The sequence below is a fragment of the Lampetra planeri genome, chromosome 4, assembly GCF_965212315.1.
Source record: "Lampetra planeri chromosome 4, kcLamPlan1.2.h2, whole genome shotgun sequence".
Lineage (NCBI taxonomy): Eukaryota > Metazoa > Chordata > Hyperoartia > Petromyzontiformes > Petromyzontidae > Lampetra > Lampetra planeri.
In genome coordinates, this window is record NC_136110.1 from 4,761,934 (window position 1) to 4,789,045 (window position 27,112).

At 41.9% G+C, this 27,112-nt stretch overlaps 2 protein-coding genes across 3 annotated transcripts in view; one reads left to right on the plus strand and one right to left on the minus strand.

Moving 5' to 3' along the window:
- Nucleotides 1-27,112, minus strand: part of LOC144717603 (dedicator of cytokinesis protein 1-like) — a 214,263-nt gene that overhangs the window by 82,996 nt on the left and 104,155 nt on the right. For both annotated transcript variants that reach the window (XM_078593098.1, XM_078593097.1), the window contains exons 29-30: nucleotides 14,185-14,283; nucleotides 10,550-10,644 (exon numbers count right to left, since the gene is read on the minus strand). In XM_078593098.1, the coding sequence (XP_078449224.1) occupies nucleotides 10,550-10,644; nucleotides 14,185-14,283 (194 nt within the window). The remainder of the gene's footprint in view (nucleotides 1-10,549; nucleotides 10,645-14,184; nucleotides 14,284-27,112) is intronic.
- The window catches only part of LOC144717604 (uncharacterized), a 28,236-nt gene continuing 24,450 nt past the window's right edge, over nucleotides 23,327-27,112 (plus strand). The window contains exons 1-2 of the mRNA XM_078593099.1: nucleotides 23,327-25,126; nucleotides 25,280-26,394. Of these exons, the coding sequence (XP_078449225.1) occupies nucleotides 24,920-25,126; nucleotides 25,280-26,394 (1,322 nt within the window). The 5' untranslated portion in view covers nucleotides 23,327-24,919. The remainder of the gene's footprint in view (nucleotides 25,127-25,279; nucleotides 26,395-27,112) is intronic.

Sequence of the window (27,112 nt, forward strand, 5' to 3'; positions counted from 1 at the left end):
GTATAAATCATCTACAGATTTAACCTGTTATATAATACACATTTAAGTTCTGTAATTTCTAATTACTAAGCAACAGCACACCAAAGACCTTACAATTGAAACATATATATGCACATGTGAGTATTCTTTTTTTTCGTATCATTTGCAGACATATTTCAGATGTCAACAAATGATTACAATTTGCAGACTTACTATGTGTATGTGCCATTGTAAAGTCACCCTCAGGGTGGATTTGAAACCATTTTTATGATAGTCATTACAGTTATAATATGATACTGACAAAAAGCAATATTTTATTAATTCAAAATGTGTCTGGGCCTAATAATCCAACAGCACCCATATTAATATTCCCCAGGAGTGATGTATTAGCTGTAAACTATTTTGTCACATTATTAAAAGTTAGGATCATAAAAAGGTTACTCTTGTATGCTTCTGCTGCTTTGCATTGTGTGTGCATATGGTAACTTTCACTATGTTATACACACTCACAAATTCCCCAACCTATAAATCTCCTGATTTAAATTGTCCTCTCTGCTTTGTACTGCATGTATTTGGAACTATAACATTGTGAGTGTACACAAGACACGTCAGTGATGCCTCTTAGAGCTGGGCCAATCTTATGATTCCTAGCCTTAAATCAAAATTCTTTCTCTTTCTAGCTCCTTTGGCTTTGTTGGGCCATTATCGCATGTACATTTCCTTTGCCAACATATCCTTGCAGAGGTATTTCCGCTTCTCTCGGTCCATCGCTCCATCTTTTAAAGTAAGACAGCTTCCATCCTGGCCACAATCTGATATTCGGTCAGATCGTGGTCTTTCTTTTTCTGCAGCACCTTCCAGTGTCCAGAATCACCATTGAACAATGTATTACATAAGCATTGGTGATGCATTTCACTGGTGATTAAGATTGAAACAGTAGGCAAGTTTTTTAAATCCCTCCACCTCCGTCCATCCAACAGTATAAATCAGAATCCTCATTCATGCTGGAGCAATCCGATAAGCTATGAAGCTCTTTTTCACAATTATCCAGTAGGAGAGGGTCAGAAAGTTATAACAAAAAACAATGCAATTAGTCGATCGACAGGTTACGCGTGATGGGGTGAAGTGTGGGTTTTCCCACTTCTTCCAAGACGTCTGGACAAGAGGAGGCCAAAAACACCCTTTGGAGAGAGGATTCCTTGAACTCTCGCAGGTGGAGACCCACCCACCGTAAATGGTGTGAGTAAGCAATTTCAGGGCTGCACCTTTATGTTAAGCTAAGATTAGCCAAAGCTTAGCTAGGCTAGATGTTCAATAAAATCGGAAAATAATCCCACCTGATGACGTACGCTTGCGTTGCGCCCGAAACGTCGTCATTTATTTTATTTTATACCTACATGACTTTACCGAAAGAACCAAAGAGTATAATTCCATGCTGTTGCACACAGCCATCATGGCAGAAACTCTGCTATCCCTGATAGAATCACATTCAAATAATTCTCACGTGAAAACCACCCAAGAATTGCGGTCCCTGCAGGAATCATCCAGGGTGGATTTGAATATGTTCTTGTGGGAATCGCCTAGCTGTACTGCATATCTGCCTATGTATGATCTGTATCATAAAAGACAATCAGACCCATAATTCTGCCTAAGCTTACTTTAAAATGGACATGCGTTATTGGTTTAGATTTTATATAGAACTCCACGTACTAGCAAATCAGCACGTGGTGATTTTATGCAATTGCCTAAGATTTATATCAGCAGCTGTCAAATGCAACATCTTGTGCCCTTGATTTTATTTCTTGCGTATGCTTAAAGATGTTTAAATAATTTTCGATCAACAGATTATACATTTCATCTTCTTGGTTTTTTCGGTAAAGTCACGTAGAAGGGAAATAATAAAATAATAAAATAATAAAACAATAAACTAATTCTCACGACGTTTCGTCCACAACGCAAGCAGCCGTCCTCAGGTGAAGAAGAGGTCTTATTATTTTATTATTTCCCTTCTACGTGACTTTACCGAAAGAACCAAGAAGATGAATCCCTGCAGTCACGAAAGCTTTAAATCGAAAGATTATACATTTGCCAAGACCTAATTAATGTTGGTCTCAAATTGAATAAAAAAGTAAAACCCCATAAAAAAAAACTCTTCCTGAGCACGGGTTGCTTAGTGACATGTTTAAATGTAATTAATTTTAAAAATTAAGTCCGTGCAAATGTTATCTACATTATATACTGAGGCATCATAAATCTCAAGAGGGCTAAGAAAAGCTAATTGCTGTCAGCACTGATTCAAAGAACATCCCTTAAAAAGTGGAAAATGGGAAGGTTTGTGGTGGCAGAGGCTAAGGGACAAGGATAAAGGTGATATATACGAGTGGGTGATTAATTTGGAACTATACAAATTGTAGAAAATGCATTGTCAAAGAATGTCAAAAGATATCTGTGTGTTTTTTCCACGATAATTAATTGACATAAAAAAATATGTGTTCTCAGTCTTGTAACATCAAGGTTTTTGTTTTATGAATTCACCTGCAAAAAAAGAGAGTGCGCAAGTACAAAGTATGTCTCATGCCAGCTGCTCTGTGGTCCCCCAAAGTTTAATGGTGAAATGTATTCACATTTTCTTTGGGGCTTTTCGGTAAAGTCACGTAGATAGGTTCAAAGAAAATAACAAAAAATATTTTTCCTTGAACCGATCTACATGACTTTACCGAAAGACCCAAAGAATATGAATTCCTGCAGTCATGAAGTTTTAAGTCGAGATGTATTCACATCCTTGTTGAATTCAGTACGGGGAGAAGCTCCCTGCACGCGAAATTAAAGCATCGCCCATCATTCCGAACGACATGCTGTCACGACCCGAAAACACAACCAGATAGTGGTACGGCAATGCGAGAGTACTATGCAGTAGTACTCTGCGCATTATTAGACGTTTACTTTAATCAATATACACGTACGCATACAGTATGTTCAGGTTCTCTATACGCTCTCGAATAGTCATTCGTGAATGAGCGACTGCAGTTAATTTATCGAGATGTTTGAGACGGGCTAGAGCGCTGAAATTATGAGCAAATATAGTCAACTCCATGCTTATATAATGATAAAGAAAACTCGAAAATTTTAAAATAATAATTGTGGGACCCCCAAAATCAGAGGGTGAAAGTTGTATTTTATTGCTTTTCGGCTATGACTATACTAATTTGCATGCCAATTACATTTATATTGATATTTCACATCATTGACTTTTATTGTAAGGGCAAATCAATCTGTTGTTTTTAATTGTAATACAATATTCATATCATGCAGAGCACATGTATAGATGCCTCTAAAAACTACGTGGAGTTCACAATTTTCGTTGAAATAATAATTGCAAAACATTTGAAAAAAATCACAATCTTAAGTAGCAATTACAATTTACTTACTATAGAGTACATTACATTGAGGCATTGTGATCTGCAGCCAAAATCTATCCACTTCTGGATGAAGACAAAACCATTACCACCTCAAATGCTCATGCAATGCAATAATCCATCGAGATTTGACCACACGAGCCAATTTCATCGCTCCATCTTTACGGCGGTCGTAATCTCTCTTGGGTATTTCCACTCCTTTGGCTGCTACTTCACCTGAGGACGGCTGCTTGTGTTGTGGCCGAAACGTCGTGAGAAATTGTATTTTATTATGTTTTATTTTTATCATTGTATTATTTCCCTTCTACGTGACTTTACCGAAAGAACCAAGAAGATGCTACTCCACCGTTAGTTCCGACCATCAGCCATAATCCGTTGGAGCCATTTACCCTGAATAATCCCACTTACTCTTCCTAGCGGTTCATCTTATGGTCTATAATCTACGAGTTCATCTTCCCGTCTCTCAGTGTAATTCCAAGCACGAACCTCTCCAAGCTTCTCTGTTGCACTCCTTACATTTTTGTTCAACTTATTCATGATATTTTCTGCTTCTGCATGCAGAAGACGTGTTCGTGGAGAATATGTTTGAATCATCTTCAACTTATAGAGGTTTGAGAGACTTCATGTTTAGCTTGGTAAATCTATCCAATGTACTACTGATTCCGATAACTCTGATTTCTGAAAAGACTAAGAACTCTCACTCTTCTATAATCATCATCACCTCCCCCTCTATGATAGAAAAAGCTGCCACTTCTCACAAGTATGGAATCATCCCCTTTCATTCGAACCTTACTGATACCAACTGTGTCCCAGTTATTTTTCTCAATTCTGTCTCCAGCTCGACAAGGATTTCTTCTTCCGGCGAACGTTGACCATCACGTTAAGAGACATGAATGTAAAATTATTTTTTAAAAGAAATCCGTATTCATATAATACAAATCCCAAGATTTCAGTGTAATACAGTTTAGATGACCATTGCATGTGTAGTGCAGGGACGTGCGGTCAGGGGAGGCAGGCGAGCCTCACCTGTCATACTCCAATGATAATAGCTGTTACGAAAAGTACAAAAAAAGAATAATCAAATAAAAAATAATAAGATGTTTCCACTGATCTGTGTTATAAATGTCATTTCTGTATGATTCCAATCATTTCTATAGTCAAAATCGCCAAATTTGCAGAGCTCTGCTGCAAATACAGGAAGAGACGAGAGGTGAGGCAGCGACGAGCTCAGCCTCCCCTCTGATTGCACAACCCCTCAGTAACTGGATGAAGCGTTGGCAATCAGCGCGTGCCTATTACTATCTTAGTATATCACCAATGTAATGTTTGTAGACCCCTTCATTTCATGTCCTCGCCTTCCATACTCCAGCTAACTTATTTCACATACAGTATGTGTATAAACATATTTAGGCTCGCTGGTCTCGTCATATAAACTGCAATGAAAAAGCACCAGGGGAGGCAGCTATCACATCTGCCTCACTTAGTGAGGCCACGCCCCCCCTCCGTGAGACCACGCCCCCCCTCCGTGAGGCCACGCCCCCTCAGTGTGTGAATCTGGCTGACACTAGCCAGTGCCTCCCCAACCATTGACCTCACCGCACGTCACTGGTGTAGTGATGTTAAATGGATCACTACAGCGTGTAGCGCCAAGTCCCATAGAAATGGGCACAGAGGCTAACACACATCGTGCAGTACCCTACAATGGGTCGCTAGGTGAATGGTTGTGGGTGCTATCAGAAGGAAGCCAGATCAGTCCCACCGGCAGAGGAGGGGATAGCAGCCTCCGCCAGCGCCGCAGGTAATCGCCACAGAGTCGGTCACTGGGGGAGTGTGGTGGGGGCGGCTGGCGGTAGGGGGGGGGGCATGTGGGGACGAGTCACCCCGGTAATGGGTTAAGCACGTCATGGGCCGGGGTGAGGAATGTGGGCGAAAGGTGAACGAGGGGACACAGGAAGAGTAGCTGAGAAACGTCTGGAGCGTTCCCGAAGGGGGCGTGGTTAAGGGCGGAGCCAGAGAGGGAACAGGTGTGATGGAGCCTGGAACTGTCGGGAATATTCGAGAGGTAGGCGCGGCCGAGGGTGGAGCCAGTCCACGCCGAGGATAAAAGGGAAGCTCCGACAGTAAATCAGGGCTGTCTGCAGGTGAAATGGAACCCAAGTGCTACGTCTTCGACACCGTGGGTGAGGCAGCACGTTGGCTGCTCTGACCCGATTGTAATTATCCCACATGCAAGAGAAAAAGGTGTATTGTGGTCCTATGCACAACAAGAGTGAGACTGGGTGTATTTAGCCCCGTGTTTAACGGTGTTGCATAAAGTGTAGAATAAACGTTGTTGCCTCCTAAATAGTGTCTATGAATTACTCACGACAACATGTAATACAAGCATATGTCATGAATGTAAAGCAGAGGCACGAATAAACATTGATGTGAAAATGTTTTTTCGTTAAAGTCACGTAGGTAAAAAATTAAAATTAATAAAAGTAAAATAAAAGTAAAATACTTTTATTAATTAATAAGAATATGAATCCTTGCAGTCACGAAAGCTTCAAATCTAGAATTGATGTGAAAAGTTCACTGAATATTGCGGGTTGAAGTTCGTTAGGTACGATAGCGCGGCCCTGTGCCTCTGTGGGATCAGCATCAGCTGTGCTGTCAACAACCACGAGGCCGTGGGTTCAAATCCACAATCCCCGGTGGCTTTATTTCGCACGTTCGATGAGCACGGTTGGCTATGCACGGTGCGATGTAAGTTCAACATAGACACAATTCGTGTGAATATTTTCAGCTGTAACGTGGGAGGTCAAGGTGTTGGAGATAACCTCAAGGTTTTTGATCTTTGAAATTCACCCATATACTGGAAATGTGATGGTTTATATGTTTTGAAAGCAATGAGCAACAGTTTACGTCGCAAAAAGAAACCATAACGTCTAAAAGTAGCTGTCTGAATAATTCAACGTTTATTTTCTACCTTAATGAAAATTAGTCTAATTCATGCTTAAATTTGCGTCAAGTATGTACAAATAATAATAATACATTAATCCCTTGAATGTCAGTGAAAGGCGGTCTACGTGCTTTGGGGTCAAAGGTGAAATTACCGGTACAGGTCATGAATACAGACGATCCCCAGTGGTCTAGGAGGTAGAGACTGAGCAGACGGAGCGAGACGACCATTAGCATCAGAGAAGACACTCACAAAATTAATGTGCACAACCGTTGCACGTTTTTTTTATCAAGCTTGCCATGAATCCAGCCAAAAAAGAACATGCTACTGCCTCCAACGGATGTGGGTTTGTTAATTATGTTGTAATGCTTTGAGTAACATGCTGTTTGAATAATTGGCAGGTGTTTCTCTTTCAATTGTTCTCGATCTCACACTGGTGCTGTGTTTAATTAAAATCAAACCAACAGCAACGATGCTGTACAATGATAGCCATTCGGTGAACTCTATCAACACGCAGAAACATGAAAATATGTATCTCCTGATCGGAGTCATAGTTCAGTCGTGCTGCATACAATTTTCAAACTGGGAGTTTATAAAATAAAATAAAGTGATAATGAATGAATACAGGCCGGTTCTTTGTAACGACATTAATCCAAACAGACAATTCAGCTACGGAAATACGTAATCAAAATAAGAATCCGTATTTATCTTCTTGGTTAATAAAAAATAAAATATTATGTTTTAATTTTATTATTTTATTATTTCCATTCTACGTGACTTCACCGAAAGAACCAAGAAGATGAATCCCTACAGTCACGACAGCTTTAAATCGAAATTTAAATCCGTATTTATCCCGGAGAAATCCGATGAGCTTTGATGCTCTTTGTAACAGATGTCCAGTCATTAAAGCACGTCTCCTTCCTGTCAATTTGCATTCACCACAATGGATAAACTTGCGATTTGACATCGTGTTCAGCTTGATCGGACCATGTAAACATCTGTACCACAGCTTTAATTGGTTTCTCTGATGCTCGTGATACACCTTAGTTTGCCCTCCCAGGGTCCAGACGGCCCGATTGCCCTAACAAGTGTATTGCATTAATTGCTTCCTTGAATGCCATTTGCATGCCTCTAATAGTATTCCTGCCATTCGCTGCACCCTCATTCTACTCTCCTGAGGTCATCGCATTGCCACAAATATATGCACACCATAACGAGCCCTACCCTCGTCAAAATTCGAGACAAGGCACGCATTTAGCAATTTAATCAGAGGTTTTTTTTACGCATCGCAAAAGTACACATTTACCAACAGATTTATTTTTCACCGGAAGTTTTAATAGGATGCTTATGACCTTTTAAAATGTCATGATGTACTATATTTGCTGGCTTGGCAGTAGAGTGTCTCGAAATTGGAAGGTTGCAGGTTCAATCCTGCTAGGGGTTTGACTCAGCCCATCATTCTTCCAGGGTCACTAGAATGAGTACCAATATATGGGGAAGTGAACAGTCGACAGGAATGTATGTACTTATGCAATTTGTAAATATATCATTTTTTGTTGGATTTTTTTTTTAATTTGTAGTGACTTCCATTTACCTTCCCTCTCTTTAAACGCTCCTATCGTGCTTTTGTATCGTTTGTTGTTGTAACATGCTTACCCGCCCCCACTGGTCATCTGTGAACAAAGAGCTTTACAGCTCATCGGATTCCTCCAGTCTCAATAATAGATTCGGTGTCTGATAGAACTGCCCTCGCCGTAGGAATGTGGAATTTCCACCACTGGCTCGGGACTGTAAATGGGAGGAAGAGGAGGAGCACCGCATCGACGTCCGTTGAGCAGGAATTCACTTACGACTTTTTTGGCAGTATTAATAAAATACAGCCAAAAAAGGGACTCGATTTCGATGTGTTTTTCCAATAGCCAACCGTGAGCTTAACAATACGAGGGGTGCATCTGAAAACACTTGGGGAAAACAAATAAAAGCAGAGGTCCATGCTGACACACATAAAAGCACTCAGGATAATATTAACAGAAAAACAATCTGACATTGCACCGCTATCAAATACTGCCATGACAATGAGGGATTGATGATGGAGATTGTGAGCGTGACGTTGGGACCTGCACTTGGGTTGCAGCAGCGTCCCGGGATGCTCAGTAGATCTCTGCGCTATATGACACTCAAAAACCTTTTGTCTTTTACATTCATCACATGGCTGCACTTGGAAGAGGAGAATAATGTTTAAATCTTTCACGGTTATGAGCCAAGATGCTATTTCTTTTTACTCAGCCGTTGGATCACCCGCATCGTCTCTGTCTGCTTGGGTATTGGACCCAAATTGTACCAACGCAACATCTTTGTGATGAATGACCGTTGCTTGGGTGTATTTTTTTGTTTCATTATTGCACTGTAAATATACAGCTCATAACACGCTCGCGGGTACAACACACAAACCTGACAAAACCACACACTTGCACGTTACATAAACCGGAAGATATAAGCTAATCCGTATGTTCTCGGCTTGAGAAATGAATGTTCGCTGTAATATAATGGCAAAAATATATTGCACTGGAAGAAAAGGCTTCAGCATACTGATAGAGACAGGCTACCCTGTGACTTTTCTTAATCTATCCAGGACGGTTGCGTGCTAAAAAAATAAATGAGTTTCTATTTAGATTTTCTGAGCTGTAATATATATTCTTAAAACCATGGTATGGCCGTGAAATGAAGTAGAGAAAACATTTGAGAATTGGAACATTTTAACAGCTTACAAGCCACCGTCACCAGCTGTGTGAATAACGCGTCACCGCAAGTCACAGGGAATCCTAGACATCCGATGGTCACCATATACATTTCGTTTTAAAGCTTTCGTGACTGCATGGATTCATATTCTTGGTTCTTTCGGTAAAGTCACGTAGAAGGGAAATAATGAAATAATAAAAATAACAAACATAATAAGATTAAATTCTCACGACGTTTCGGCCACAACGCAAGCAGCCGTCCTCACGACGTTTCTACGTGACTTTACCGAAAGAACCAAGAATAGGTCCCCATGTACATCCATCAAAATTGTCACAAAGACAGAACAAAAGGAACATGCTTAAATGCTTCCTAAAAATAATTCCACCCTTTAGAAAATGTTATGTTATTTTAAAGTGCATCTCCCATTATTGTTATTCTATAACAGATAAGCTAGAAGGCAGCCAGGCAGTGAGCAGGCGCCAACAATTGCCAAAGCTCTGCAGTCATCTTTATATTAAGATGTTTTCAGCCAATCCATGAGTGTTTAAACACGTGGGAGCAAACCGGAGCGAGTGGAGAAAACCAATGAAAATAATTCCACCCTTTAAAAAATGTTATGTTATTAAAGTGCATCTCCCATTATTGTTATTCTATAACTGGCATCGACCACGGTGGCTTCTTAACACAGCTGTGCACGAATGCCACATTTGTATTGCTCATATCGGCACATTCATGAACACCCAGACATTCAACACTATCCCTTGTTGAGTGTCAATTGCTTAAAAATAATTTTAACGTGTGCCATTGTATCCTTACGTAATCATCCAAAGATTATGGAATTGTTCTTTTAAAAAATTACACGAACAGACGAGTTAATAACGGTGGGGATTTCCGAAAAAAATATTTTTTTGAACGAAATAATTGTCATTATCCTAGAGTGCTTTAACTGTTACCATTTCCTATAATGCTATAATAGCCTATGCGCATAGCGGATGTGTCAATGAATAGATTTGATACACGTTACTGAGCAGGCAGCACATTATGAGTGGCAATGATATTGTCATATTATAAGCCGTACTTGATGAATTGCTGTTGTAATGGAAAAAGGCAATGTGCATAAACACTTCGCTCGAATTTGATTAAAATCCGCGAAAGATGGGGCATTTCAGAAATCTTCACATGGCAATATGAGATGTTAATAAGAATACGGCATGTAATTCCACATGTAAATCCACTGTTGGATGTCTAAGACCAGTAGCCCTGGCTGGGAATCAAACTTCGGCAACAGGTTCACAGTGCAGTCTTTGAACCGTTACACTAGTGCTTCCCCCACAGATGATATATCTCAATGTAAGGTGTTGTTAATTGAATGTACAAAACGCTGGACACTAATGCCATGACTAATCTATTTAGCATATATCTTGTTTACTTAAAACATTGTTGTTTACTTAAAACATGTATATTGGAACAGTACCTGTTCTGCATCATGTGCATGATAACCCAGTCGGAAAGGTACACATTCTTTCCAATCAGGTCTTTAAACATGATGAAAGTCTCCATGAGAAAATCCTGCAAACAATCAAGCACATATTTGCTATGATTATTGAACTGTGAAGAATGTTAGAGTACAACTTCATCTGAAAATAAAACGGAGCAATATATACGCGCTCATTTATATGCATACTTTGATATTGCCTGCATTTAAAACAACAGTTAATCTATACCATCGTTGTTCAGCTAATTCCGCAAACATAATCATTTCAACTTGTAACGTGCACAGTATTGTTCGTCCTCGTGGAGAGTGAGTGAGCGACTCAGAGGCGCGAGGAACCGCAGATAAGCCAGAAGGCAGCCAGGCAGTGAGCAGGCGCCAACAATTGCCAAAGCTCTGCAGTCATCTTTATATTAAGATGTTTTCAGCCAATCCATGAGTGTTTAAACACGTGGGAGCAAACCGGAGCGAGTGGAGAAAACCAATGCGTGCATGGGGGCAAAAGACTATCCCATATATACGGGACAGATGACAGTCTGCACTTTTCTGGGCCGCATTGTCCTGGCAAGCCAGGGTATGGCACATCACGGTAAGGGACTTTCACAATATTACCATGTTCTTGGTTCTTTCGGTAAAGTCACGTAGAAGGGAAATAATAAAAGAAAAACATAGGCTATGTATTATTTATTTTATTACGTTTTATTTTTATTATTTCATAACTATTTATTTAATGATGTTTTATTTTAGTTATTTTATTATTTCCCTTCTACGTGACTTTACCGAAAGAACCAGGAAGATGAATCCCTGCAGTCACGAAAGCTTTAAATCGAAAAATATTACCATGATCAGCCAACCCTCACCTCAGCACTGCTGGATTACAGGCATGCGTCGCCATTGCCCGACAGTCGTGGGACACGTTGAAGCGTTTTATAGAACAAGTAGCTACTGGGTATGAAAATATTACTCAATACTTGTACTGAAAACGTGTAAGCCTCTCCGTTTAACGTTGTTTCCTGCTCAAAGAAGCATTGATTTGAGGCAGAATCCTTTGCCTATTTGCAGCCCTGATCTAGTGGTAGAAATTCCACATTCCTTTTGACAGGAGTCAAGTCTCTCCATAGGACAACCACTGTTGACGTCCCCACAAAGAGGAACTTATTTTATCGACCATGGAGGGATGATGGGCCGAGTCAACCCCCAACCAGGACTTGAAATTGCAAGCCGCTGGCTCTATCACTGAGCTACCTGACTGTATGAGTCTGGAGGAAAGATAGCATCAATATTACTCCTGTATTAGAGACGCTGTATTGGGATACAGTAGTATTAATTTAGATCTCATGATACAGCATGGCTCTGCTATTTATTTAAATTATGATCATATTATTCTTGTTAACAAGACTGTGCAGCATTTATTTCCGTATTCGGAAAATGGCAATGTTTAATATTGAAGCGGGCTTTCACTGCTATGTTACAATGGACCTTTTAAAATCCTCTAAGTACATTATACAAGGCTTCATCATGTGTACATCCATAAAAAAGAATGGGCACTGCAGGAGCATTTTCAAACGATCAGTCATATGGATTGAATTAACTTAAATTGCATTAATGAGAGATTTAAATTCAACATAGTGAGGAAGGAGTTTGACTGGCTTTTTAATTAAAACAGATTTTTTTTTTTTACTTCCATGCATTATGCTGGTTATTTAATTTTCTTCCTCTTGTATTTTTGCATTTAAAATATTCCGCGCTATAAAGAACGGGACTTATTTTCATTCCATTCATCACATAATATAGAGCATTACAACGCTCATGTAAATTTTCACTCAGCCATACTGAACTCAATATCCAACTGGAGCTGTATTAGAGTATTATGGTGAAAAATAATGCAAATGCATTTCTAAGAAACACAATGTTTTTGTTCTTTCCTGAATACTAGTGAGTGTTGTCTTTGTAATTGGCATATCGAAGTGAGTTCTTGTTCACATGAGGATTGAGGCAATGCTCATCTCTCGGATATGGCTGTGGGTTAGTGGTGGGAATTCCACATTCCTATGGTGGGGGTGAGTCTATTCATGAACACCCACAAATGGCATAAGTAACCACATACCAATAAAACTCACTCCAGCAAACCTTCGGGGCATTGCCATCTTTCCACATGTGCCAAACATGCTTGTGTACAGAAACCTTACCTAATTTAGCTCCTTAGAAGCGTCTGTTTCTCCCCTTGTTTCTCTGGGTTTATTTTATCTGTGCATCATAATGCAGAATACTGTGTCTTTATGCCTCGCAGCATCTCTCGTTGTTCGTGTCGCGATGTCTCTCCATTTATCTATCTCTGAGCCGCTCTCTCCATGTCTGCACCCTGTGTACGTGTCTCTGTGTGCCTCTCCCTGTGTCTGTCATCATAGCCTCAAGACCGCTGTCTGCACAGAGCCACACTTAGTATCGAGCGTGGTGGCTCTACATGGGGGCAGAAATGTGGCCATAGTCAGCGTGGATGTTACATAATTTATAATGAAATATAACTCAAACATGTTAAGTGGCTGGCGACATCATTGTTAGGCTTGCGTGTGGCCAGTCACAAGGGTTGGAGAGGAAAGATAATTGCATCAATGAGCAAAGACATATTCTCAGCACATTAATTATATTCCAACTTAGAAATTTATGGTAAAATTTCGCTCTGAACTGACATTGTGATTCATCATAGTGTACAAATGTAGCTCCATGAATGGAATGAAATGAATTGTCCACACCTCATTGAGTTGGCCGTATACAGGACTCAAGCTCCATTCAGAATACACAGCATGACATTTGAATGGTTTGAAGGTTGTTTTATTATCATTAGTCATGTTACCTTCATGAACATCGATGCAATATCGTTTTTCTTATTGCAACTAAGTTGGTGTTTCGAATGTTATGAAATATCGACTTGTATTAGATTAATAATGAAATACTATTTCACACATTTAAATGATACCTTCAAAGTTATAAGATGCACATTGCAGGATTCTACCAAAGTCTTGTATAAGAAAAAAACACTTTAATTGACAAAAGATGCACACGTGTGTGTGTGTATACATATACACTGTGGGGAGTGGTTGTGCAACAGTTAGCGCACTGCGCTACGAACCCGGCGACACAAGTTCGATTCCTGCTCATGGTAAACACCAGTTATGGTTATTTTAACTGATTCTGGGCCTCCCCTAGGTCGACTCGGCCTCAAATGAGTGGTTGGTTCAGCGTGTAAGCATCGCCAGTAAGGAGACAGCGGCGTGCCACCAACCCCTTCGTGCGCCGTTCCGGCCTTCATCGGTGCTCGCTAAGAGCATTTGACCCAACAGTCTGTGAAAGCTAGTTGGGGAGGGGGCATCTTTGTCTTCTTGTTATATACACACACACAAACCTGCTCAATCCATTGAGGATTGTGACTGAGCAGTACTTGAAATACTTGGCAAACAAGGATTGCACCAGGCAGTCACTTATAAACTAGGGGGTCATTCATTGAACAGCATGTGCAATCACCAGCCTTGGTATTATGGACCAGGTGAAAGCCACTGTTTGAACAGTTCACATTTCATGGCATACGCGTGCATACGCGTGCAGCCGGACGGACTCACCACGAGGTCCTGCCGTGATTGGAATGTGTTGATGTAGTGCTGGTAGTGACCGTCTTCCATTTGCCTCAGCAGGGCAGTCATGCAGGCTACGAAGTGGCTCTGAAACATAACAAGCATCAGCCCAATGCTATTACTGTAGCACATACAATGTTACCATCTTCCACTCATTAAAATACAAGAAACCGAGAGAATGCTATGTTTTTCTAAAGAGCCGCAGGACATATTCAACCCCTTTACATACTTATTTAACTACTTAATTCTGTAAGATCTTGTTGAATGCTGCCGAATACAATGCATAGGATGAGAAAGAACATTATATAAAACATTACATGAAAGCTTAATCCGTGCAGAAAACAGGAAAAAATCAACTGCATTCTGCAAGTGGATGTACTATACTTTGATTCTAAATTCATGAAGAATGAAAGTCTAAATTCACAAAGTATGGGAGTTGTGGGTGATTGGGTAATTGACAGTGTTGGGCATAGTAGTCTATAATAGGATGCAAGATAACATAAAAAAAGTAAAAAAATATTAAAATATTTCTAGATGAAATAATTTCTTCCATAATATTTTTAAGGGAGAACACGAGCTGTAGTATGTGACTAACACTAACCTACATTGTCAGAAGATTACAGATGCCAACATTCCAAATATTTACCCAGATCATGCTGATGAATACACCCTCCTTACACATGTATATTTGTTGAACCTCTTTCACGCCGTGCGTAGCCAACTTTGCTGATCAAAGGTGCGGGGAAAGGACAATAAGCTAAACACAAAAAAACATTGTAAAGAAATTGGTTTTCGTTCTAGATTTAAAAGTGCATTGCTCCAGTAGCTTCCTAACATCAGAAGGGAGAGTGTTGCGGATGGCCGCAGAAGCACATCTGAAAGCGCGCGATGCAGTGACCGTTTTTGTTCGACGGCCACCCAAAAGCTGCTGAGAGGATGACCGAATTTGTGTGATGGTTTATGCTCTGTGACGGGATCAGCAAGGTATTTGTCAGCCAGACCCTGCATTGAGATGTGACCAGTGCCATGAAGGTGTATTTTGCATGTAGTAGGACACTGAAGTACGCAAGAAAAACCCGCGTAAGTGAGGGGGGACAGCACTCCACACTGGCATCTCCGTGCCTCCTAACAGCCTCTCAAATATCAAGCTTGGAAAACCGTGGAGATTACTAAAACCAACTTAGCGTCTGCGATCCAATGAGATCAGGCACATTTAGCATAATATTTGTCGTAGGAAATTGGCAGAATTGTTTGTTGTTGTTGAAAATATTTGTGATTGAACTTGGTATGCCATTTATAGTTGAACTAAATGGACAATTTAACCAAGCCATTGAAAGTTCAAGGGGAGTCAAGCGGAATTGTGTTTATTTCTCCAGCTCAATTATTTTGTCAAGTGGAAACGGGCCATGTCATGAAATCAGAAACATGAGCAGCAGGGGTGTGATTACAATGCTGTGGACATCAATTGGCTTCTTCTGAATCGAGTGGAGAGAACGTACGCAGAGACCACGAAATATCGGTACTCCGTTATCTAATGAATGCACAGAACGTGCGGTTGAGATTATGGCTTTATTGGGAAGGCATTACTGTCTCTAGCAATGTCGCGTTTTGCAATGCAGCGTTGTCAAATGAGCAAAATCTCAAGAGTAGCACACATGTGCACTGTTTTCGCATTATCCATGGTGGATGTAAGTTCGGTAAGCGTGCGCTGGTACCGAGCTCCGTGTAGAATCAAAGGAGCCGTTGGTGTAATTTAAAAGTTGAGCCTTAAATGAGCATCTGTCGCAATGTGCGTAAGCTTCACTGATGAAAGCAGGAGACGGGATACAGCACTGCAGAGGCAATATGTATGCGGTCAAGGGTGTACTCTCCACTTTGGTCGTAAATTTCACAAGAAATCCCATTGATGGGATTTGGGGTGTTTTGTACTTTGTTTTCAAAGCAGGGAGGATTTCCATCATGGTTCAGTGATGATGTGAAAGTATAAGAACAATGTTTTTGTTTTTATTACGCTTGAACCTATCATTCTGCTTTCCATTTTGCATGCATTAATGGTGAATAAATACGACGAAAGGGTTCAGATTATGACAGTACTGCTGCCACACATACTCTCATAGGATTGCTCACAGCTTTGATAGCATTAATATTCATGAATTGTACCTCATAAACATTTGAAATGCAGCAGAAATATCTGTTGGGTTAATGTCACCTTGAGCATCTGATGTGCAATGCCTCGGTTTCTGTGTGGATATGTAAATCCGCATGAACACGAATACTAGTTCTCACTCGCATACAGTAAACACAAATACCTCTGCATGCATGGAATACAAACTGACCTTTAAGCTTCAAGACAATTGGTCGTGAATGAAATTAAAGAAAGAACATTGTCACTTTCCTTAAACCTATGTGCAGCATATCTTTTCAGTGCGTAACGTATTATCTCTGTGAGCATGTAAATTGCGAATGCCGATCACATCATCTCCTAAGCCCTTTCATTGCATCAAAGGGTGTAATTTATCAAAATGCTTTGATGTTTCCCGTCTACCGTAAGAAGAGTACTGTTGAACATTCTAATGATTAAAACAGTTTGTCACACTTTCAGCGCATTTATTTACACGCATACATACTTCTAGATGTGAAGCTTTCGTGACTGCAAGGATTCATACTCTTAGTTCTTTCGGTAAAGTCACGTAGGTAAAACATGATTTTATTATTTTTTTATTTTTTATTAATTTCATTTTTTACCTACGTGACTTTACCGAAAGAACTAAGAGTACGCATACATACATACGTTTATTTCATTTTTACTTTAGAGTAACATATGGTGTGTTGATTAAGGATGTACAGAAAGGGAAATCAACCAGGTAAACCACTTTTCAACAAAAACATTGCTGTGGTTTTCACACCTGATGACGATTGCTTGTGTTTTATTATTTCCCTTCGACGTGACTTTACCGAAAGAACCAAGAATATGAATACAGGTAAACATGTTTAAAAAAAAATTAGTCTGCATCATGATCGCAGTGTGCTGCCGAGCCTCACTGTCATGACAGGATATTTTTTTTCTTTTTTCTACGTGAATCTCAACATGTTGGCTGAACCGATGTTGTATTTTGAGTACGGTACATGCCTACGATGTATTTATAAACTCTTTCTAAAAATAAAGAGATGCTGCCCTGGTGTGCTGGTTAACACACTGGCCTTCCAATTCAGGGCCGTCAGCTCCACTTCGATATCCCTCTACGACAGCTGAAACGGTGTCGCAGGACGAATGGGTACACCAGTCCGTCGATCGTCACGTTGCGTGTGGTCGGGCAAATAAATTCAAACGAACGTTTTATGAAAGCTGTACATGCTGCTCTTTGAAATTAGAAAAATATCCATTATCCTTGTGGTTGTGAATACCCCGGTGTTTTTGTGACAATGAGGCCAGGTGTTGAGCCTTTGACCAAACACCACCCTCAATGCGGCATATCTCATCAGACCTCGGTAGCTAAGCATGGTTGAGCGTGGATAGAGCTTGGATGCATAAAACAGTCGTTGCAAGCTTCTGTGAGGCTGCATTGTCAGCAGGTGGTAGTGTCGCAAAAAATCCACTGTTGTATTGCACTATGTCCCAACATCTACGCTCCCTGTCTTCACCAACCCGCACTGACGATTCTGGTGAAGTATGGTGATAGAGCACCTATTACCTGCATCGGGGAGGCCCTCATATACATGTACATGTGCACATGAGATCAGGTGAAGCCAATTTAATAAATGCTGGTCACATTCAAACTAGTAAACATTGCATTTATTATATTGATTACAATGACCTTGGCAATAAGCAATCGCCAGTTAGGCCAAACATCTTAAAAATAAAGGATTCGCAAGTTTTAATTCCCAGAAAAATTAATTCATGTGCGTGTACTCAGTCCAATATATTCTGAAATGTAACGGTCTTGTGTAATAAACAGAGGAGGTAATATGAACAGATAACAAAAAAGTTATTAACTGCAATTTTCCCCTTTAAATAAATAACTGAGCTAAAGTCTTATGGATTGAATGTTGCTTCCAAAACAAGTTAAAGTTTATTTTTTTAGCCCGGTGAGACTTCAGAAGACCAGGATAGAGTCCAATTTGCTAGAGTGATCTGGGGCAATAGTCTGCAAGTAGGGGGACATTATTGCTATGCATAATTGCAATTGAGTAATTTGTGGTTAATTTTCTTATTTGGATGCTAACACCAGCACACAATGGCCTGCTCTTACGAATACCATAAGGGGATCTTTAGATATTCACTGTGAAGCAGACGGAGCATATTATTACTGCGGTTATTACACCCAAAGTAATAACCAGGGCGGTTGCTGCATTAGAACCATGCACCTCTGCAACAAGCGATGAACAGCGCTAAACCAGTGATGGGCAACCCGGGACCTGCAGGCCTCACACGGCCCGTGGAAGTCCTCGTGGTGGCCTGGTCTCAGTGTCTCTAGGGTGGCACGTGGCATCATGATTTGTGCACAAGCACGATGATTTCAAGCTTGCGCCCCAATGAGGTGAAGGAGGACCACTCACGTGGCCCACTAGTTAGCGTTGGTTGCCTCTGACTGCACTAAACATTCTGGGAATCAACCTCATGTGGCCATTTAACACGTACGATTTTGTGACTTCAAAGTAAAAACAATATCAATTGGCACGTTTTGTTCGCGTGACAACTTGATTTGTTTGGCTGTATTGGGTGGGGGAGGGTGGCCAAATATGAACTACCTCGGCTGGTATGCAGAAGATCGTGGGTTCGATCCCGACCCTGACGCCTGTATATTCAGAGTTTGCATGTTCTCCGTGTGGATTTTTATCCGGGTACTCTGCTTTTCACCTCCACATTTAGAAACATGCGTTTTTGAGTATTTGGCTGCTATAACTGTCCACGTGATGATACGCCTCTTGGTTGAGCTATCATTTGTGGCCAGATCGCTTCTGAAAAAAAGAGCCATTTAGCTCATTGGGCCTTACCTCGTAATTGTTTTTTTAATACTTTAGTACGGCGACATTTATCTTCAAACAACGCAATCTAACAACAAAACAACGATTGTGAATCGACTCGCCATATTCAGTGCATTGTGCTAACCCACCACGCTACCGCTCCAGGCACAACTGCATATATAAAGAAATTCAAAGTGTGCACCAAAACATAATTGCGCGCAATTGAACAAGTGCTAAACACTTCATATAGGTGCTTTCATAAGCAATACAATCAATTACATGTTTGTTTTCCAAAGTAAAATGTAATGTATTTAATCTTTGGCGTTTAATGCAACACAAAACAGTCATAACACCATCAAATGATAATGATAATTGTCATAAAACACCTCGATTCAATTTAACACGTAGGCTTTCGATTCAAGATGGGTAAGTCAACTACATTTTCTAAGAAATGACTGTGTTAAGGATCATGTAATTTTCCATTCTGGGTGACTATATTTTTAGCATACACTTGACAAACAATTTACTCTAACAAAACATGTAGATAATAAATGCATTCTTATTCATAAATTAAGTTCATTAGGTCATTACAAAATAACAGGAAATACCTTTTTCTTTAAAGGAGAAACACCCTGGAAATAGGCTGGTAAAGTCTCCCATGTATATAATTATACCCTCAAGGCTTAGCTTGGCTGAATAATGTACCAATACCAAGTTTGAAAGAATTTTGGGGTTTTTCTTATGTGCAATAATTGAAGCCATCAAACTGGCCATATGAAAAGCAAGGTACTTGCTGAAGCCCAAGGATTGAACACAGAAGGTCAGATGTCTGGCTTTTGGTATGCAATGCATATCGGCAGTTCCATGATCATGGACTTACTCGACCAATGCAGACAAATTACAAATGGCAATGACATGTTCTCAAATAAATATTGCAACCATCATGCATTATAGGATCATATATAATAATAATAAATAACACAAAAAATAATGGTTATGTTTTGTTCAACATGTTCCGTATCTCAAAATGCAACTCTGTTACTGTCTAATTAATAACGAGCAATTTTTGTGAGACGTAAAATGTTAAGGTGCAGGCCCTGCAATTGCTTGCTCATCCCACTGGCAGCAGAAGGGCCTCCACCAGAGGCAACTGTCGAGAGCCCTCTGGGGGGTATGTGGCCCGACTCTTCCAAGCTGGACGCACATCTCGGAAGACGTGAGAAGAGCAACTATACTTTACACAAACACACACGCAACCTGCTGATCCATGCTGGACGCACATCTCGGAAGAAGTGAGAAGTGAGAAGAGCAACTATACTTTACACAAACACACACGCAACCTGCTGATCCATGCTGGACGCACATCTCGGAAGACGTGAGAAGTGAGAAGAGCAACTATACTTTACACAAACACACACGCAACCTGCTGATCCATGCTGGACGCACATCTCGGAAGACGTGAGAAGTGAGAAGAGCAACTATACTTTACACAAACACACACGCAACCTGCTGATCGACTGCGGAATCATAATTTTAACTGCTGGTCGGACAGAGGTGGGAGATTTAAAAAGAAAAAACGTGCACATTGTAGCAACTGCCGGTCTGGGAGATTAAATCGAGAGCTCGCGATCTCTGGATTGCAAGTCCAATGTGCTGACCATTACGGCGCAGCAGCATCCACATGTGTAGTACAAAGGTATGTTTCAAATATATATGTTAAACATGTATTCTAAATAATGGAGTGTGTCAACAAAACAAATTCCATCCCCTGTGGCAATAAAAAGTCGAGGTGCAATGCAACCATTAATGTTTTAACAATAATAACTTAAATATACAACTGACTGAAATCACCAGAACAGGAGCAGAATTTAACTACTGAATTGAACTGTTCTAAAGTCATATGTATCACCAGCGACTGTGCGACATCTGCTATCTTCAAACAGTCCCAAAGCAGCAACAGATGTGCATGAGAAAAGCTGTCTAACATGTGAGCCTATAATATTTTTCAACAACATGGCTTAATGCAATAATGTCAACGTGAACAGCATTGCTTAAGTGTCGACATCATATTACATTTCGATGCAACATTTGTTTCAATTTCACATGCAATGCAGATCGAATTGTCTAATGTTAAACACACACACACAAATTCCCGACAACGACCTAAACTGATCTGGTGTCCCACTGCATGCATAGCAGAAACTACAGCCACTCTATGAAAAGTGACAAAATACCTGGGAGTGTCGATTAGAATAAATAAAGACAGTGAACAGCCTTCGGCTGACACAGATGGGAATCTTGGAAGGATGTCTGTGGGAGAATAAATGTTTAAACACTGGAAAGTTGTAATCGCACCTCCGATTAGCACGATTCGCTACGTATGGTGCGAAAGAAGTTCAACCGACATACGTGCACACAATAGACACGTGTCATTTAGGATGGCGACACGGGTTGTAACAGGGTGCAACAAAGTGAAAAATTTCACCTAGAGTTATACCCACTGCGCCGCATTTCTTGCAGCGCGAAGCTATGCAGATACGACGGTGCTTTTACGTGTTTTAGCCAAGTGAAAACCACATTCTTAATTTTAGAACTTTCGTGACTGCAGGAATTATTATTTGGTTCTTTCGGTTAAGTCACGTCTAAAGATAAAATAATAAATTAAATTATTTAATTAATTTAATTAAATAATTTAATTTATTATTTTATCTTTAGACGTGACTTAACCGAAAGAACCAAATAGTGAAAACCACATCATGGCTGAAATGCAGACGTGGTCTCAAAAAGAACAAAGCAAGTTACATTTTCAATTTTATGCTGGGCTTAGAGAAATAGTAATGGCAGGTCTGCTGACGTGCTGCCAATTCAGAACGACTGGAGAAATAACGTATTTCCCTTCATGTCCAAAGACATCGTTGCAAGTGGTTGCCTTTATAATATCAGACCCCAACTCCTGCACTCCCTCCCTGTCTCCTGTCACCCCCCCCGCCCGCCCCAGTAAAATTGTTGTACGTTGTAAGAGGAGCACAGAATTCCTGGAGGAATCACAGTGTCAGCCATCCTCTGCCCAAGCTGCTCATATCTCTACGGAGAGTAGCATGGGGGATATCGTGATGCTTGGACAGGAATGGCTTAAGTGTATTTGCCTGACCTGTAATAGCAGTGCGCAGCAACATGCCTGTGACGCCTGCGGCAGTGCTCACATTTAAGCTCAGCATGTGATCCGTCAAAGTGTAAAAGTGTGTTATGCTGCGCTTTTGCTGCACTGTTTTGTTTCCACGCACGCATACACATTTTTGGGACCTCAAAACTATGTGCACGAGATATATTTAAGTGCATTTTATCGGTGCTGAACTACTTATTCTGTTTTTATATATATCGGGTTATTTTGTTGTATAAGACTCTCATGCAGATGGAGTGTCAAGCCAATAAGGTTAGCAAGCCTGAGGGCACAAAGGCAGCCTGCACTGAGCCTACATCTCCGTGTGTTTGCCAAGGGCTGTCACGCGGCCCTGACGTGTGATGTCTTGATTTGATCAAGGATATTGATGGGGTTTTCTCACATAGACTGGAAATTTTTAATATAAGCCACATAACAAGCCCTCGCTATTTGCATGAGGAGTACAGTTTAAATCTTGACTTAAAGCTTTCGTGACTGCAGGAATTCATATTCTTTGGGTCTTTCGGTAAAGTCACGTAGATAGGTTGAAAAAAACTAAAAATAAACTACGACGTTTCGATCACAACACAAGCGATCGTCATCATCAGGATGATTAAGCTTCACGGAAGGGAACAAAAATAAAAATAGCAAGTGAATACATGCATTGATATAAAACGCATGCATTTTTAAATAGAATTGATTATAAAATATTTCTTGCGCGCTTTAGGAAAAAAGATAGCTTTTAAAAAAAAAACACCTGCCGAAAACGATGTTGCAAGGATTTAACGGAGACAACACCAGCCATTAATCATTCTGAAGGAAAGGGTGGGGAGCGTGGGGGAGGGGGCTAACATGATGCCATGGTACGATGCCAAAGCCCCCTCCATCCCCACATTCTCACTCCGAACCACGGCACCCACACCACGTATCCCGCACGCCCTCCCCCCACCACCACCACCCCATCCTTCTCAACTCAACACACCCCCACCGTAACGATTAGCAGATCCGCATTCACCTCACACAGATCGCACGCTGCTCTTCACGGGACTATAATTACCCACCTAGGCGCAATCTGCAATGGGGGGGGGGCGTGTTTGTAATCTGCCTAACGCGAAGCTGATCCCGTTCAAATTCGACCTGGCTCACAGCCGATGCGGTCTAGGGAGCGCAGCGCTGGGAGGGAAATAAAGGCGAAAGGGATTGCACAGCGGCGGGTCACATGGACCACGCACTCGCGCACGCCCGGTTGGCTCAAGTGCCTGCTGGCGAACGTCTCCGGGAAGTTACCCAGCACTGGCTTCCTCCTCCTGCTGCTGCTGCTCCACCACACAGCCATTTACACTTCAGCGCTACGCCAGCGACTGCTGCTGCTGCTACTGCTGCTCCGTGGACTCCTCTGAAGGTGGTCTCGATGTCCCCGACGCAGCATCGCCATGGATTACTGTACACGGTGCACTGAGGTATGGATGGATGCTGTCACGGCGGAACGAGAGGGTCGGTCTGCGTTAAGGTCAAGATCATCGGGCTGCCAAAGAAGAGAGGGCTTGTTTACTTGAAAAAGGGAAACGTGAGATAAAAAAAAACTTGGTTGGGGGGGGTGGTTTTTTTTTATTGGGGGTGTGGGTGGGTGTGGAGGTGCTCTCAGCATTTGGTTTTGTGCCACGCAATATGGCATATGTGGACTGCAGTCACTTGAAAAAGTGAGTACGCTTACTGGTGTGTTTTGATTCACGTGAGCAGTAATTTCTGGTTGTTGCGGGCAAAGTCGGATTTTGAATATACGTTAATTCGTATTATTATTCTTGTGATGTTATGTAATATTTCACAAGACTTTCAATGTATGCACTCATTTAATTTGCTATTATACCACCCACCCAGCGTGTTTGAGCATGCGTGCACGTGTGTACGTGTGTATGTATTTTTGGTGAATAAGTTTAAGTTCACTACATTATAAATGCGTTGTGTATAGTCTACGCTGCAGTCCCAGGAATTGATCGGTGAACGTAATTATGCCACGAATGGATTTACAGCCAAAAGGGCAATTGGCCTTAGGATTGCCACGGCAATGTTTTGTAATAACCCCCCCTCCCCCCGTATAATATGATGACGCCTCTTGTCTTGCACGTGGTGTGTAAAGCGTCAAATTGTGATGAAACAAAGTCAGAAGTAGCGGCTGGTCTCTCAACGTGCTGACCCCATGATTCATGTGCACCCTCTACTGGAAGAAATCATAACTATTAAACCTACTGGGGCTGGTGGATGGCTTAGAATCCAATTTTCTAGGCACACGTGAAAACATGAAGTGAAAGTAACGATAACGATGACAAAATATTTATACCCGTACATTTTTACGTAACAAAACATTATCATGTCCACAGCACCGCACGTGGAAAAGTCTAAAAACGATGCGTATATATCCGTACGTAACGTTGTCCGCTCTAGCAAAGGGTTTGGAAAGCGTCGCCCGTTGAACGATTTTGCCAAGACACTTTCAGTGGCTTTGATGTGACAAAGCCAAGATGCGATGGGCTGCAGTGGCAAGTCCCCGACGGTGAACGCCGTTGTAGCGCGCGCCCCCCCCGACCCCCCCCAACAAGCATGGCCAGCAGAGAAGGCGTCCGAGTCCCATCGCCGTCCCGCCTGGGACCCGTGTTTGTGACGACTCGTCCTGCCGTGCTCAAGTCCGCCAGCCAGCTGCTGCTCGAGCAAGAGCAGAGACGGGGAGCTGTCGCCTCCGCCGCCGCCGCAGCAGCAGCAGCAGCAGCCACGGCCACGGCCACCAAGATGCGCAGCAAAGTGCAGCAGGTGCGCTTCAAGGACGTGTCGGACGTGAAGGTGGAGTGCCACGTGGAGGTCGATTTGGGGGGGGGCGCGGCACAGCAGGCCGCCCCGAAGCTACCGGGCATCCGTACGCATGTTGCCGCTCCACCTATGCCTGTGTCTTCTTGCCCACTGCAGCTCGCTGAGCCCTCGAAGGCTCTCAAATCGACGGCAATTCAGACGTCCCCCTGGATCAAGCGCCAGGCTCTGACGGTGCCGTCGAGACACGGGCTGAAGTCGACCAAAGTGTGCTCCAACTCTATCCAGGTTGCAATCGTGCACCACTCAGCCGAACGGCAGGTTGGAATCGAGGAGAATGTGTCCGTCCGTACGGAAAGCGATGACTTCAAGCCCCCCGGCTGTCAGGAGCCAAAGCAGACGTCGCGACGACTTAATAACTTGTCAGAGAAGACTGACATTTCTGCAGGATGCGGTCAAGCTGATCAAAACGCCGTCAACTCACCGCGTTCTAAAAACAAGCAGGCCTCCTCCGCTCAAAATGAAAAAGGCACACATGGGGTAGGGTCAGGTGGAACTGAAGAACACATCAAACCAAGCAAAGAATTACATTCAGAATCAGATAAAGCCCTATCTGTCGATGCCGAGAATGATAAAAGGCAAACAACAGCAACAGAACTGGCAGTCGCTGTGCTTGAACAAATCACAACACTCACATCCCACATGGCTCCCTCACAAACAAGAATAGCAAGACAACCCATAGAGCACCCGCTGATATTATCAGAAGAACTGCTGAATTTTCAAAAACTGTCTGCAGAAAAGTTAATCATTCAACACGACTTCAAGGTGGAAACTCCTGAATCATTAGCGATTAAAGGAGAGGCCAATAATCTCTCGTCTCCAAATAGAGTGGCTTTTGGCACGGGAAATCGATCACCCTGTAAGAATGACTGTCCGCCGGATCTGCGCAAGGATCACAATCTGAACGAGCTGATTACAATCGACAGCGACGAGGACCCAAAGCACAATCCAAGTCGACAAGCGAGAGGAAGTTCGCAAGACCAGTCATCGACAGCCGGGGGGGATGATTTAACGCAGCAGCAGCAGCAGAGCCACCAGTCCGCCGAGGAGAGACAAGGCAGCAATAAAGACCTACAAGGCTCGTGGGAGGAGGTGGAGGAGCTACGCAAGAAACTGCGGACCCTGGAGGAGGTCCTCAGAGCCAGCCAGGACACCATCAAGTTGCTGCTCAGCGTCATTCAGGAGCTCGAGCGCGTACAGGCCCACAAGGAAGGGTGAGTGCTGCCTTTCCTAATCGACACAACGTACGTATAGGTATTGCTCCCTGCGTTGAATGCGGTCCCATGGTGTATTAGGAGTACTCTTGCCAATAATGTCTGGCAAATGGGCAGCATTTGTTTTACAAGCCTCATGGCTGGTGAGGCATAGAAGGTTAACACTGGCCCAGGGAAAGGCTGATGAACCAAGACATATGTCGATTTGTATGCGGAGAGACAGAACAAAGTTCTGCTCGTGATGTTTTAGTGTAAGGCCACTGTTTTTCATCTGCTGCCTGCATCGTCTGGCACCCCTGGCGATCCTTTGCTGTTGACCCACTGCCCCTGTTCAGGTTCAGCCTCAAGACCTTCCTCTATTCTTTAACCAATGAGTGACTGTCTCCGTCTCTCTGTAGACATTAATAAGTAAAATATGCCTCCTTTGCATAGGATGCCCACGTTTGAATGTTTTGTACAGCGTCTTCATATGCGGTTGCAATTAGACACTATATATATATCCATCAATACGGATATTAATATATCCTTTTCTGCAAACGCAACATTGTATTTTTCGCATCTGCCAATTATAAAATGATAATAACAATATATAAATATAGGATTTTAATGGCCAAAATGAGTTGGTGTTCGGCAGCGATTAAACACCTGATACAATTTGTGGGATTATTACATTATTGATTTTACTCTCTACTCTCCTCTGTCTCTCTCTGTGCCTTTG